Source organism: Stegostoma tigrinum, chromosome 23 (genome assembly GCF_030684315.1).
Source record: "Stegostoma tigrinum isolate sSteTig4 chromosome 23, sSteTig4.hap1, whole genome shotgun sequence".
NCBI classification, from domain to species: domain Eukaryota; kingdom Metazoa; phylum Chordata; class Chondrichthyes; order Orectolobiformes; family Stegostomatidae; genus Stegostoma; species Stegostoma tigrinum.
In genome coordinates, this window is record NC_081376.1 from 35,261,151 (window position 1) to 35,277,605 (window position 16,455).

At 42.4% G+C, this 16,455-nt stretch overlaps 1 protein-coding gene across 2 annotated transcripts in view; it reads right to left on the reverse strand.

Annotated features, from left to right (window-relative positions):
- Positions 1-16,455, reverse strand: part of tecpr1a (tectonin beta-propeller repeat containing 1a) — a 92,461-nt gene that overhangs the window by 23,972 nt on the left and 52,034 nt on the right. For both annotated transcript variants that reach the window (XM_048551604.2, XM_048551603.2), the window contains exons 15-18: positions 11,921-12,078; positions 10,121-10,248; positions 9,139-9,241; positions 5,510-5,603 (exon numbers count right to left, since the gene is read on the reverse strand). In XM_048551604.2, coding sequence (XP_048407561.1) covers positions 5,510-5,603; positions 9,139-9,241; positions 10,121-10,248; positions 11,921-12,078 — 483 coding nt within the window. The remainder of the gene's footprint in view (positions 1-5,509; positions 5,604-9,138; positions 9,242-10,120; positions 10,249-11,920; positions 12,079-16,455) is intronic.

Here is a 16,455-nt window from a genome sequence, read left to right on the forward strand (position 1 = left end):
TCTGATGAAGGGTCTAGGCCCGAAACGTCAGCTTTTGTGCTCCTGAGATGCAGCTTGGCCTGCTGTGTTCATCCAGCTTCACACCTTATTATCTTGGATTCTCCAGCATCTACAGTTCCCATTATCTCATCTACACAGTGTCTATGAGTCTAGAGCTTTTCTCAATGCGTTGGACTTAATCTTTCTGGGGTTAACTTGAAAATGTTGAATTCAAACTTAAATCAAGCAGCATGGGACGATTCTCCATATTTCTTTTGCTGTGCTGTTTTCTGTTAACTGTCTGTTATCTATCAGGAATTACAGAATTAACTCAACTTCATATAGTGCCTCTAGTGCAGTAAAACATCCTAAGGTAATTAGACATTGACATTAGCAAGGTGTCATGCCCAACTGGCATGCTTTAAGGAGCAAGGTGACAAGGTGAGAACATGGTAGAGCAAAGGAACTCAGGGTTATGCAAGACCCCAGAACCACAGCAGAATTAAGATCATGGAGAGCTATAGAGCTGCGAGAGGTAATAAAGATAGGAAACCATTGCAGGCAAAATCTTGATAGAACATTTTTTTGTTGAATCACAGCTTTGAAAACAAGTTAAATTCCTGCTAAATTACTCTAAACAGTGTGAAATAAAAGCAAAATACTGCACATGCTGGAAGTCTGAAACAAGCACAGAATGCTAGAGAAGCTGAGCAGGTTTGGCAGCATTTGTGGAGAGTGAAACAGAGTTAACACTTTGAATTAGGTACGACTTCTTCAGAACTTGAGTTAACTCTGTATCTCTGTCCATAGGAGCTGTCAGTTCTGCTCAGTTTCTCCAGCATTCACTGCATTTGATTCTGAACAGTATGTGCTCATTTTATAAAGCCAAATGTTTCGCATAACTAGATTTTACATCAAACGGGATAAATTATCACAGATATTCATTCTTAGCAAAATTTAAAACTTGTGCTTTATTTACATACCATGTAAATTGGTTCATTTAAATTTATGCAAGAAGGGACAAACTACTAACTGCTGTCCTCTCAACACTACAATTGAGCGTGGTTGAAACACAGTAGATGTGAGTGGGACTCAATATTCAGTGAATAACAACTTCTCTCAGCTAAGAAGAACAGTTGAAAGTGAAGGAAGAAAAATAAGAAGTCTGGGGGCAGAGTTTTATACAGGCCTGAATGAAGTGAGCTACAGCAAAGTGTGATAAAATTGGGCAACAAGTGTGGTTAGATCCACCTCAAAGTTGCCCTGTCTTTTACGCTTTTCACAAGCAGCGTGGCAGAACCCTCACTCGGCAGCCATGAGATGCTAATTGATGGGGTATAACTCTTGTTAAACACCATGTTAACTGCACTACTCAGCCTCCCATCTTACCAAACTCACTAAACAAGCTAGATGCTGAGAAAGACTCAACACGGAAATGATAGCACACAGCTGGCACATTCAGCTCACTGCTTGCTCTGAATCATTTCTATTTTGGAAACCAACATGTCAGGGCACACTCCACGGACACCAGCCAAATGCATCCCACATCCTTGGACATTAGCATCCTTCAAGAGTTCTCATGGCACACTTACTCTGATCTCCTTACAGAATGCTTCTGCATTTCAGTGCTGTACTGGCAATTATCATTGTAATGCTGCAGCAGGAAAACTATGCACTAAGGGATACACATCCAGCTCATGCACTGGACCAGGCTGCATCGCCAGACTCTTCATTTTCTCTCACAGCATTCACTCATTCTGGGTTTACTTGGATGCCATAGCATCCCTGCATTGCAATGGCTTTTGCCTTTTTACAGTCTGTTCCTTCAATCAAAAATAGATGCCATTAAGAACAGACAAAAAGACAGGAAACCAGTCACAGCAGGCCTCAGTCAATGGGAACAGGCTTCTCTCAGGGGTTCCTGACAGAATAAGTCAAGTGCAGCCTCTGCTACCAGTCCAGGCGCTGCTCAGGGCAGTCAAATTCAGGGTCCTCTCCTCATTAGAGGTGAGGAGTCAAATGACAGGCAGCTCACCATCTGTCTTGATTCGTTCTGCCCAGTGATGGGCTGTTTTCCTCCTGGAATGAGGGGTAGATATTAAAGGAGATAAAACTAGGTGGCACAGCTCTTACTGCTGGTGCAGGTGCAGAGTGTCCTGAGCAAGAGAGCAGGTAGTATAGATAGCATGCAGGGTTAATGGTGTTGAGAACTGTGTTTAATAACAGTGAGTAGGGTAATATGTTGCAGGCTACAGTGAGAGTGGCATAGTAAGATTCTTGATGTGAGGTGAATAAAGTAGCAGAGGTACAGTAAATGAGGCATTGGAGAGAAGATGGTGGCACCATGCTGTTGGGGTTGAGAAGGACATTGACCATCTTCATACAGTGCTGGGCATTCTTCAAGACAATCAAGACTACTTTAATGTAGATGACATCCTTAGACCAGGCTGGCATTGTCTAGTTTCGTGGACTCTACTGCTGGTCCTGGGGAAAGACAAAGTCCCATCACTGCACCACACTGTCCAGCATCACCACTTTCTGTTTTTAATCTTCAGATAATTAGTCCAGTAACATTACCACTATACCACTGTTCCCTCTAACAAGAACAGGATGTTAAAAGGAGAGGGCATGCATACAAAGAAACTGACAAGACAGCCCTGTGGCTTCTAATCACCGCTTAAAAATTTTCACAGTAATTTCCAATGTTTCAACAGATGAAAAGACATCACCTGTGCTTATACATTCCTGAAAATAAACACAAGTAATTCAAAGTGTTTATAATTAATGTCACTGAAGCATGTTAATTACCGAGTTCAGATTATAATAAAAGTACATGTGACAAACATAGTTTAAAATGTGTGGAAAATTAAGAAGTGGCCTTCTTAGCTGGGCCTAAAGATTCTATGGCTTCTATTCCAAAGAACAGGAAAACAGTTATTCTGTTTTTTGACCAGTCTTCATCTTTTGGACAATACTAATACAGATAATCTATTCATTATGTCAACGCTTTTTGTGAGCTCTTAATGTGAACAAATTGACTGCCATATTACTTACATTAGGCCATTCTAGACTTGGTGCTCGGAAACGAGCCGGGGCAGGTATCAGATCTTGTGGTGGGAGAGCATTTTGGTGATAGTGACCATAACAGTCTCTCATTCTACATAGCTATGGAGAAGGAGAGGATTAGGCAGAATGGGAGGATATTTAATTGGGGAAGAGGAAACTATGATGCGATTAGACACGAGTTAGGAAGCATGGACTGGGAGCAGTTGTTCCATGGTAAGGGAACTATAGACATGTGGAGATGGTTTAAGGAACAGTTGTTGGGAGTGATGAGTAAATATGTCCCTCTGAGACAGGCAAGACGGGGTAAGATAAAGGAACCTTGGATGACGAGAGCGGTGGAGCTTCTAGTGAAAAGGAAGAAGGTAGCTTACATAAGGTGGAGGAAGCTAGGGTCAAGTTCAGCTAGAGGGGATTACATGCAGGCAAGGAAGGAGCTCAAAAATGGTCTGAGGAGAGCCAGGAGGGGGCACGAGAAAGGCTTGGCAGAAGGAATCCGGGAAAACACAAAGGCATTTTACACTTACGTGAGGAATAAGAGAATGGTCAAAGAAAGAGTAGGGCCGATCAGGGATAGCATAGGGAACTTGTGTGTGGAGCCTGAGGAGGTAGGGGAAGCCCTAAATGAGTTTTTTGCTTCTGTCTTTACGAAAGAAACGACCTGTGTAGTGAATGAAACCTTTGAAGAGCAGGTGTGCATGCTGGAATGGATAGAGATAGAGGAAGCTGATGTACTGAAAATTTTGTCAAACATTAAGATTGACAAGTCGCCAGGCCCGGATCAGATTTGTCCTCGGCTGCTTTGGGAAGCGAGAAATGCAATTGCTTCGCCACTTGCGAAGATCTTTGCATCCTCGCTCTCCACTGGAGTCGTACCTGAGGACTGGAGAGAGGCAAATGTAATTCCTCTCTTCAAGAAAGGAAATAGGGAAATCCCCGGCAATTATAGACCGGTAAGTCTCACGTCTGTCGTCTGCAAGGTGTTAGAAAGGATTCTGAGGGATAAGATTTATGACCATCTGGAAGAGCATGGCTTGATCAAATACAGTCAACACGGCTTTGTGAGGGGTAGGTCATGCCTTACAAACCTTATCGAGTTTTTTGAGGATGTGACTAGTAAGGTTGATGAGGGTCAAGCTGTGGATGTGGTGTATATGGACTTCAGTAAGGCATTTGATAAGGTTCCCCATGGAAGGCTCATTCAGAAGGTCAGGAGGAATGGGATACAGGGGAACTTAGCTGCTTGGATACAGAATTGGCTGGCCAACAGAAGACAGCGAGTGGTAGTAGAAGGAAAATATTCTGCCTGGAAGTCAGTGGTGAGTGGGGTTCCACAGGGCTCTGTCCTTGGGCCTCTACTGTTTGTAATTTTTATTAATGACTTGGACGAGGGAATTGAAGGATGGGTCAGCAAGTTTGCAGACGACACAAAGGTCGGAGGTGTCGTTGACAGTGTAGAGGGCTGTTGTAGGCTGCAGCGGGACATTGACAGGATGCAGAGATGGGCTGAGAGGTGGCAGATGGAGTTCAACCTGGATAAATGCGAGGTGATGCATTTTGGAAGGTCGAATTTGAAAACTGAGTACAGGATTAAGGATAGGATTCTTGGCAGCGTGGAGGAACAGAGGGATCTTGGTGTGCAGATACATAGATCCCTTAAAATGGCCACCCAAGTGGACAGGGTTGTTAAGAAAGCATATGGTGTTTTGGCTTTCATTAACAGGGGGATTGAGTTTAAGAGTCGTGAGATCTTGTTGCAGCTCTATAAAACTTTGGTTAGGCCGCACTTGGAATACTGCGTCCAGTTCTGGGCGCCCTATTATAGGAAAGATGTGGATGCTTTGGAGAGGGTTCAGAGGAGGTTTACCAGGATGCTGCCTGGACTGGAGGGCTTATCTTATGAAGAGAGGTTGACTGAGCTCGGTCTCTTTTCATTGGAGAAAAGGAGGAGGAGAGGGGACCTAATTGAGGTATACAAGATAATGAGAGGCATAGATAGAGTCGATAGCCAGAGACTATTTCCCAGGGCAGAAATGGCTAGCACGAGGGGTCATAGTTTTAAGCTGGTTGGTGGAAAGTATAGAGGGGATGTCAGAGGCAGGTTCTTTACGCAGAGAGTTGTGAGAGCATGGAATGCGTTGCCAGCAGCAGTTGTGGAAGCAAGGTCATTGGGGTCATTTAAGAGACTGCTGGACATGCATATGGTCACAGAAATTTGAGGGTGCATCCATGAGGATCAATGGTCGGCACAACATTGTGGGCTGAAGGGCCTGTTCTGTGCTGTACTGTTCTATGTTCTATGTTCTATTAGCAGTGACTGCATTGGCTATAATATTCTTTGGGACCTCCTGAAGTCATGAAAGGAAGCTATATGAATGAAAATCTTTTTTCTTCCAATCTGTATGAGATGTAAAACAACAACAATAGAGTATAATCTGTGTTAAGATACAAGGAGAAACCTACATACCCAGGTCCACTGTGAAGGAGGTTTGGTGTGTGCTTTGGTACATTCTTGCAGACCTGATGCATCGCTCCACATATACCTGTCGGTTGGCAGTCCCCTGTAAGAGAGGAGTTTTAGTGTCTCTGATAGTAATACATATCTTTCTATAACAGTGACTTCGTTAAGACATTATCCATCATACAAAATTATAAATTGGGCTGAACTTTCAATCTTCACTGAATCCTGAATAGGAGTCAAGAAAGAGCCAAGGAGAGTGCCACAGGTTGTAATTATGGTTCTCAGATTGAACTTATCTCAGGATCTTTTTTGCAGAAATATGATTAGGAGCAGCAAGCCAGATAAGTGACTTTTAAAGGGCTAAATTGATTAAAAACAATTAAAGGAGGCCAGCTGGGATTTTCCACATGGTCTCTAGGTTCCAGCAGTAGCAGAACCATTTTAGGATTCTGGAGGTGGGTTCCAGGCAGTGGCTTGTCGGGAGGGGACAATGCTCCAGGCCGACCATGAGGCCTTCCTGCATACAGATGTAGGCATGGGAAACGCTATAGAATAGTTCCCTACTTTCTTTAAATTTTAAAATTTAAATGTGAAGTTAGGGAGAAGATGCCTCCGTCTTGAAGCCTGTGCTTCTCTCAAGATGGAAAGCCATTCATTTCAAGAGCCTGCCTGCCATCCTTAATTGGGCAAGAGGCTTGTGCTGCCATGAAAATCAGAATAAGTGACATTTTCCAGCCACCACCCAGGGAAGATTCTGATAATAATCTTCAGTATACAATAAGTCTATCATGTTCCAGCTGTTTATGAAGCACACAAGCCTCCACTAACTCTACGAGCATATCCTTTCATTCTTTTCTCCCTCGTGTTCTTCTTGCTCAAACTAAATGTAGTGGCTTCCAAATTCTCACCATATCCTAGATAAACAAGCTTCACATGAATTAAAAGATTTATTGTGATTACATTATATTTATGTCTTGTTCTTCTGGTCTCCCCGAAAATCTCAATGTTTACCCTGTCAAAATCTTTCATAATATTCAAGTTCTCCATCAGGTCAACACTCGGTTTACTTTTTACCAGAGACAAGTGTCTAGCCTGTTCAATTTTTCCTGATTATTTTGTGTTGTTCAAGACATTTTCAGCTCAAAAACACACATTGTAACACAATTCTGGTCATTCATAAGCAATGTCCCACTGCTACCATTTAGATTACAGCACAGACATGTTTCCAGTGCCATCACCAATGTGTAAACTATAACTAAAACAAGTTAGCTGGTTGTTATTGCATTGCTGTTTGTGGGTCTTGGCTGTGCACAAATTGGCTGCTACATTTCCTATATTACAATAATACTATATAAACACTTAATTGGCTGTAATGCATTTGGGAATGCTCAATATGGTGAAAATCATGATACCAATACAGATTCTCCAAAGCCCAGAAGACCACAGTATATAGCAGCAGAATTAGGCCATTTGGCCCACTGTGTCTGCTTTACCATTCGATCATGACTGACATATTTCTCAACCCCATTCTCTTGCCTTCTTCCTGCAATGTTTGATTCCCTTATTAATCAAGAACCTATCTATCTCTGCCCTAAAGACACTTAATATCTTGGCCTCCACAGCCTTCGATGGCAATGAGTTCCACAAATTCACCAACATGTAGCTAAAAAAATGCCTCCTCATCTCATTTCTAAAGGGTTGTCCCTTAAGTCTGAGAATCTGCCCTTGGGTCCTAGCCTCTCCTTCTAGTGGAAATGTCCATGTCCACTATATCCAAACCAATCAGTATTCTGTAGGTTTCAATGAAATCCACCCCCATTCTTCTAAATTCCATTAAGTACAGACCCAAAGTCCTCAAATGCTCCTTACTTCACTTCAGAATGATTCCCAGGAATCATTCTGGCAAATCTTCTCTGGACCCACTCCAAGGCCAGCATGAAGCCTAAGTCAGCTCACAGTATTCCAAATACAACCTCAGCAGTACATCACTGCCCTTGTATGCTAGCTCTCCTGAAATTAGTGCTAACATTGTATTTGCCTTCCCATCTGCCAATTGAATCTGCATTTTAACCTTAAAAGAACCCTGAACTAAGATTCCTAAGTCCCACTATGCTTCAGATTTCTGAAACCTTTCCCAATTAAAGAAATCGTCCATGCCTCTATTCTTCCGACAAAAGCGCATTATCTCACATTTTCCCACATGGCATTCCATTTGTCACTTCTTGCCCACTCTCCAAGACTGATCAGGTCCTTCCGCAGCCTCCCACCTCCTCAACATTACCAGTCCCTCCACTTATCTTTGTGTCATCTACAAACTCAGCAAGAGTGCGCTCAGTTCCTTCATCCAAATTGTTAGTGAATAGCATGAATAGTAGTGGTCCGAACAATGCTCCCTGTGGAAATCCATTTGTCACTGGCTGCCATCCTGAAAAAGACCCTTTTATCCCATTCTCTGCCTTCTGACAGTCAATTAATCCTTTACCAATGCCAGTATCTTCTCCTTAACATTATGGGCTGTTATTTCATTTAGCAGCCTCCTGTCTGGCACCTTTCAATATAATGGCATTACAATTGAGTAAAGGTAACTACAAATACAGAAGTGAGATTTGATTGGAAGGTGAATGCAGAAGAGAAGACAGTGAAGCAGCAAACTGCAGGAATTTTTGGAGGTAATTCGGGAGGCACAGCAGAAATTCATCCCAAGAAAGAAGAAACATACTAATGGCAGGATGAGACAACTATTGCTGACAAGGCAAATCAGGCACAACATAAAAGCAAAAGTAAAAGCATACAATGTGATGAAGATTACTGGGAATCCAGAGGATTGAGAAGCCTTTAAAAACCAGCAGAGGACAACTAAAAAATGCCATAAAGGACTGAAGATGAAATAAGAGGATAAGCTAGCTAGTAACATAAAAAAAGATTGCAAAAGTATTTTTAGATAAATAAAAGGTAAGAGAGGTGCAAGTATGGACATTGGACCACTGGAAAATGACCCTCGATACATAGTAAAAGGAAACAAAGAATTAGCAGAGGACCTCAATAGGTCATTTGCATCAGTCTTCACAGTGGAAAATACTAGTAGCATACCAGAACTTTGAGAGAGTTGGGGCAGAGGTGAGTGTAGAGGCCCTCACTAAGGAGAAGGTACTGGCGATTGAAAGATCTGAAAGTGGTTAAATCACTCAGACCTGGTTTTGAAGGAGGCAGCTGAGATTGTGGAGGATTTGGAAGTAATCTTTCAGGAATCACTGAATCAGGGAGGGCCCCAGAAGACTGGAAAATGGCTAATGTAACACTTCTGTTTAAGAAGAGGGGGAGGCAAAAGACAAGAAATGATGAGCCAGTTGGCCTGACTTTGGTTGTTAAGATTTGGAGTCCATTATTAAAGATGAAATTGCAGAATACTTGGAAGTGCATGATTAAATGAGCTGAGTCAGCACAATTTCCATCACAGGGAGATCATGCTTGACAAATCTGTTAGAATTCTTTGAGGAGGTAACAAGCAAGTTGGACAAAGGAGAGTCAGAAGGCGATAAACCTTAAGTTTTAAATAAATATTTGTCTAGAGTCAACATCTAACAGGAATTCAGTATGAAAGCTTTCTGCTGATACATTTTAAATTTGTTTCATACCGACTACTGTATCCTGTAACAGGATTCCAACGCTGGTTTTCATAGATGTAAACACACATTATGTCTGTTTGTGTATAAATATTATCTGTACTGCTAGCCAGACCTGAAAACAAAATGACATATTAAAAAGTAGTTTTGCAAAAAAAAAGTTTGATCATACTCTCATATTCATACACTTGGCATCAAAGAACTCTGTAGAAACAAGACAGCGATGTCCAACAATTCCAACATTTGCATGGCGTCAAGTGTAAAATTCCAACAATTGATAAATGAGAAAACCTTTCTTTTTCTCCCAGTGAGTCAATTTTCAATTAAAATAACACAATGTGTATTAATATAAAATCCTTAAAGATATGCCAAAGTGTTGCACTGGAGCAATACAAACATGTTTTGACACGGTCAAAGGAGGAAATATTATGTTAGCACATCGAAAGCTAAATCAGAGATCAGTTTAAAGCACTGTCTTAAAAAAAGGACAAAAAGGAGAGATGGAAAGTTCTGGAGAATCATCATCCCCAGTTCTACAGCTCTGAGAACTCTGCATTCCTTTAAATGTGTTCTTTTGTGCATCTCACACTTTCTTTCCCACATCACTACCTTTATCTGTGCAGGCCTGAAGCTCTTCCAACAATTACAATTTCTGAGATTTTTGGACAAGTAACAAGTGAGCCATTGATGAGGAATGAAGAACTCACAATACAAATGTAATGAGCCTTAACTCCAGAATAAAAGGCGAATTTCTGTTTATATCTTGATACAAGCAATGGGAAGGTGCAAAGCAGAAGCTGCTTACAGAGGAAACACACTGTGGTCCATAACCCCACCCAACAGACACCAAAGAAATATTTGGGCAGGCAACCTAGAAGTACATTCACAGGATAACTCAACATAGGAGTAGTGAGCTTGTTGACCATAGCTCCAGGGTATTGAGGGTTGTTTATAAATAAATTAACATGCAAGGAATGCAATTAAGATGAATCACCTTGAAAAAAGCCACCTCCATATCCACCAGTGTAAACCCAGGCTGTGTGATCATATCCAATGCCCCACACAATTCCTTGGCTGTTGGATTCAATGATACGGAGATGTCCTCCAATCTGACGCCAATATCTACAGAAGACAATTTTAGAACTGTAATTTGGCAGGAGGCCACTTGACCCAACATGCCTGTGTCAACTCTCTGAAAACACAATCCAATTAGTCCCATTGCCCCAATCTTAACATGTTACCTTGCATACACTTAATTTTTAAAGTGCTTACTGAATTTTCTTTTGAAAGTCAGCACAGAATTTACTTCATGTGTTCTTAGGCAGTGCATTAGTTTAAAAGCATGCATAATTTTGTTTCATTCACTCATGCTGCCTTTGAGAAGGTGGTGATGAGTTGCATTCTTGAACCACTGCTGCAACCACATGTTGCAGGTTGACCCACACGTCCTTAGGGAATTCCAGGATTCTGACCCTGTGACAGAGCAGGAATGGAGATATATTTCCAAGTCCGGATGGTGAATATCTTGGAGGGATATCTGCTGCCTTGTCCTTTCTAGATGTAAATGTTTGTGAGTTTGGAAGATGCCTTCTCAGGATCTTTGAATTTCTGCAGTGCTTCTTGTAGATATTACACACAATACATCAGTGGTGGAAGGAATGAATGCATGTGGTTGTGGTGCCAATCAAGCGGACTACTTTGTCCTGGATGGGGTCAAGCTCCTGGAATGTTGTTCGAGCTGCACCCATCCAGGCAAGTGGGGATTCAGGTGGTGAGTTACCTACCACAGTATTTCTAGCCTCTGGCCTGTTCTTGAAGCCACTGTTTATATGATAATCCAATTGAGGTTCTGGTCACTGGCAATGCCCAGGATATTGATAGTTGGGGATTCAGTGACGGTAACACAATCGGATATCATCAAGGGGCAGTTGTTAGTTTGTCCTTATGGAAAAGGTGATTGCCTGGCAATTGTGTGGTGCAAATGTCACTTGCTTTTTGTCATCCCAAGTCTGGATATTGTCCAGATCTTGTTGCATTTGAACATGGGACTACTTCAGTATAAGGAGTTGTGAATGGTGCTGAACATTGTGCAATCACTGGTGAACATCCTCACTTCTCAGCTTATAATGCGGGGAATCCAAAAATGTTGCCTTTACATACAGAGAATGCTTTTAATGAAAGCTTAACTTCCGTCTGTTTTGGAAACATCTGTAGACTTTTGAAAATTGCACATGGAAATATTACATGATGTGAGCTTTCCACATTTTACTCTGTAGGATTTAAAAATATACACTGGTATCAGTACTGTGCACTGAAGCTTCTCTCTTTCTATTTGTGTAGTAAGGAAATCATCCGTCTATACCTTCAAATATTACTGATGTTTGTGCGGATCCCTAGCTTCCCTTACAATGTGATGGTGTTGGATAGTTTTCTTGAACTGGTAGTTCTGGTTTTATATTAGGCCACTTCAGAAGGCCAAGAAAGGTAATCCACGACATGCTCTGATGAAGGGTCTAGGCCCGAAACGTCAGCTTTTGTGCTCCTGAAATGCTGCTTGGCCTGCTGTGTTCATCCAGCTTCACACTTTTGTTATCTCTAATCCACAACAATGTGGAATTGGAATTACACTAAGCTAAGGCAGTTAAGGGAAGCAAGTATCCTTCCTGAAGGACATTAGCGAACCAATTATGTTTTTTAATAACAATCCAACAGCTTCGTAAACCCCTTTTTCTACATTATAGATGCTGCATTATTGTTTAGATGTGGGCATTCCAACAAAGGGATGACAACTTACAATTGGTCACTTGGCAAAAGATATTGTGCTGCTTCCAGATTTGGGGTTGGCTCGCTGATGAAAATATCTCCTTTACACGTGACTGACCAAAGGGCCTGGTTAGATGGGGGTCCATGGAGATCCCTGCTGTCACAGCATGCTAAACTCAGAACAGCGAGCTGTAGTAAAACACATATAGTATTACAAAATTTAACATATAAATATAAGACAAGAGTGACTATTTTTTGGATAAAACTGCCTGCTGTAGATGGCTACTAAAAATATACATTTTTCCACTTGACCATCGGAAACAACAATTTGCATCCACATATTATACTTTGATTGGCCTTTCCTTGGAGTGCTATCAAATAAAAATCAACTCTGAACCATATATAGAAATATTAGGACAGGTGACCAAAAGTGCCAGAGGTGGTATTTAAGGAGTATAGGTGCATAAAAGGAGGATACAGAGGCCAAGATGTTTGTGGAGGGAATTTCAGAGTTTAGAGCCCAGTTAGATACACACATAGCTGCCGACAAGGGGCAATTAAGATTTGAATGTGAAAGAAGCCAGAATTGGAGGTAAGCAGGGATCTTGGAGGATTTTGGGCTGACTATGCCGATCAAAAGCTCCTTAATTTGGTGTATTAAGAAATTTTTTAAAATGCTCAGTTAGTGTAGCACTATGATCCTTTTATAAATTTCAAGTACAAGACTTGTTGTCATACTTCGTTGTTTTGTGAATACGGTGAAATTAAAGGGAGAGAACCTATTGTGTGTCTGATGCTGATATAATTCAATCAGCGGCTACAGAATCACTGAATTGTTACAGCACAAAAGGAAGTTATTTAGCTCATTGTGTCTGCATTAGTTCTCTAAATGAATAACTTAAATCATTTTCCTGCTTTTCTCCCTGTAAACCTGAACATTCTCCCTTTTCACATTACAGTCTAATGCCCTTTTGAATGATTCAGTTGAACCTAACTCAACCACACCCCTTACAATACATTCTAGTAACTAGTCATTGTCAGACAAAGCTTTTCTATGTGCCATTTTTGTTTCTTTCAGCAATTATTTTAAAGGTGTGTGATCTCATTCTCAGTCTGATCATGAGCAGAACAGCTTCACCACATCCACTCTGTCCGGACCCCTCATGATTAAAACCTTAAAAAATCTGATTGCAGATCTAGCTCCAAGGAAAACAGTCCTAACTTCTCCAAACAAACTTCTTAACTGAAATTTCTCACTTCTGGCACTATTTTTGCGGATCTCTTCTATCCTTTCCTTAATGCCTTTGTATCCTTCCTAAAGTGTGGTGCCCAGATTTGAAAAGGGTGTCTATGGATCTCAGAGGTTCCTTGTGAATCTAGTGCACCCCCTTTTCATAGTCAAATAGGACACCAAGACATATTGTCAATTTCAATGTCTTCAGGAGAGGATGAGTGAAAAAATTAAGTGGTAGAAGGGAGTAATCAAATGAAATCATTTATTTGAGATATAGCTGTACAATGATTCTTTCTAGACTTGATATACCTCCTTTTATAGGGAAGCATTTGCTCCTAGACTTGTCTGAACCTAAACGAGAAGTTTGATACAAGGTCATGCACTACAAGTCTCCAAGACAAAGCAAGTTATGTGCTGAGTCACATAGCTACCTTTGGTCACTTTATTGAAAATGACCACTGCACACTAACTTGCTTCTTACTTGTACTATACAGTTCTGCTCTGCAAAGAAATTGTTAAAATAAAAGCAAATAAGAAGTTATACCATAGACAAGTTCCCCAGGTCACACCTAAAATTCATATCACATCACAGACTGCCAGGAAGGTTCAGTGATTATGTGGGTGATGATGAGCAAGCATTTCCTAGCTACAATTCTTGGTTTACATTTAGTTGGTTGCAATTCTCCTTCACAGGGCAATGGGATCTTACAATACCACACTCGCTGGCCAAGACAGAAATAAAAATCCAGTAGGGTTTTTGATCCAGATCACAATTCTGTGAACTATGCTGGGATATTCACAAACGTAGACAGCCTCAGCCAGCTCTGCGAGGTACGAAATATAGGCTCTCACTCCTAGTACTAAAACTGAGGGAATGCTGCAGTGTTGTAATTGCTGTCTTCTGGTTGAGAAAAGCAGGAGAGTTCTTCAGGGAGATTTGTCTAATACTTATACCTCAATTAAAATCAGAATGAAACAGATTAACTTGTTACTTATCCGATTGTTTGTGGAATCTTACTATTTATAAATTGGCTGTTATGCTTACATCAAAGTCAGAAATCACATGACACCAGGTTACAGTCCAACAGGATTATTTGAAAACACAAGCTTTCAGAGTCTTAGTCCCAGACACAGAATTTATAAGTAAAAGTTCAAAGATTCACACTGTTGGTGAGGATGTACTAAATAAATCTAAGATGCTGTTAAACCTTAATCAGTTAAAAGGTTTTAATTGATTAATATGTATACGTAAATTCCTGTATTTTTTCCTTTCAAGTCACGGTCCTGACAAAACTAAAGATTTTAACAGTGTAAGGAGGAGGTGACATTTTAGGTCAGACAATAGCATGCTAAGTGTTAGACCTTGTTTGGAATTTGTTTGTACTTTAGTCTGAAGTCAGATTAATTTTACTTCTGAAGTAGGAGTTTATAAAACATCATATTCACTGTCTATAAATTGTGTGCTTTTTGAACAAAGTAAAATGAATCTGCAAATATGAATTCACCCCATACAGTCGTGTGTGCGCGCGCGTGTGTGTGTGCGTGCGCGTGTGTGCGAGAGAGTGAGAGAAGGAGGGAAGAGTGAGAGTGGGAGGGTGTGTGTGTGTGTGTGTGTGTGTGTGTGTGTGTGTGTGCGTGCGCACACATGTATGGATGCATGTGTGAGAGTGCATAGTACGCCTGTAGCACAACATAAACCCAAGATCCCGGTTGAGGCCGTGCCCCATGGGTACCGAACTTGGTAATCAGCCTCTGCTTGATGACTCTCCATTGTTATGTACATGAAGTCTGCCACGGAGGACGTTTCCTGAAGATCCGAATGTCAAATAACAGTGGTCAATGATGTTCAGCCTCAGATCTTTGGGTAAACGTCTTCCAAGGTGGACTTTGGGACAGAAAACAATGGAGAGTTGCTGAGCAGAAGCTGATAGCCGAGTTCAGTATCCATAAGGTCGGCCTCAACCGGGATCTTAGGTTCATGTTGTGCTACAGGTGACCCCACCACACTATACACTGTTACACATGCATCCATATGCTCTCACACATGCATCTGTGGCATATAATTCTGATCCCAGTTATTGCAAGGTATTACAAATATTTGTAGGCTATTTGGTATGCTCCACTGAAAGTTTCTTTAGTGCATCGTATTAGCACTTCACTCTACTTCTTTCTACCTCCTACCGCCCCCTCGATCATGACCCCACACCCGAGCACCAAATCATCATCTCCAACACCATTCATGACCTCATCACCTCAGGGGACCTCCCACCAACAGCCTCCAACCTCCTTGTTCCCCAACCCCGCACGGCCCGTTCTATCTCCTTCCCAAAATCCACAAACCTGCCTGCCCTGGTCGACCAATTGTCTCAGCCTGCTCCTGCCCCACCGAACTCATCTCCACCTATCTGGACTCCATCTTCTCCCCTTTGGTCCAGGAACTCCCTACCTACGTCCGTGACACCACCCACGCCCTCCACCTCCTCCAGGACTTCCAATTCCCTGGCCCCCAACACCTCATCTTCACCATGGACGTCCAATCCCTATACACCTGCATTCCGTATGCAGATGGCCTCAAGGCCTTCCGCTTCTTCCTGTCCCGCAGGCCCGACCAGTCCCCCTCCACCGACACCCTCATCCGCCTAGCCGAACTCGTACTCACCCTCAACAACTTCTCTTTTGACTCCTCCCACTTCCTACAGACTAAGGGGGTGGCCATGGGCACACGCATGGGCCCCAGCTATGCCTGCCTCTTTGTAGGTTACGTGGAACAGTCCCTCTTCCGCACCTACACAGGCCCCAAACCCCACCTCTTCCTCCGGTACATTGATGACTGTATCGGCGCCGCCTCTTGCTCCCCAGAGGAGCTCGAACAGTTCATCCACTTCACCAACATCTTCCACCCCAACCTTCAGTTCACCTGGGCCATCTCCAGCACATCCCTCACCTTCCTGGACCTCTCAGTCTCCATCTCAGGCAACCAGCTTGTAACTGATGTCCATTTCAAGCCCAACGACTCCCACAGCTACCTAGAATACACCTCCTCCCACCCACCCTCCTGCAAAAATTCCATCCCCTATTCCCAATTCCTCCAACTCCGCCGCATCTGCTCCCACGATAAGATATTCCACTCCCGCACATCCCAGATGTCCAAGTTCTTCCAGGACCACAACTTTCCCCCCACAGTGATTGAGAACGCCCTCAACCGCGTCTCCCGTATTTCCCGCAACATGTCCCTCACACCCCGCCCCCGCCACAACCGCCCAAAGAGGATCCCCCTCGTTCTCACACACCACACCACCAACCTCCGGATACCACGCATCATCCTCCGACAC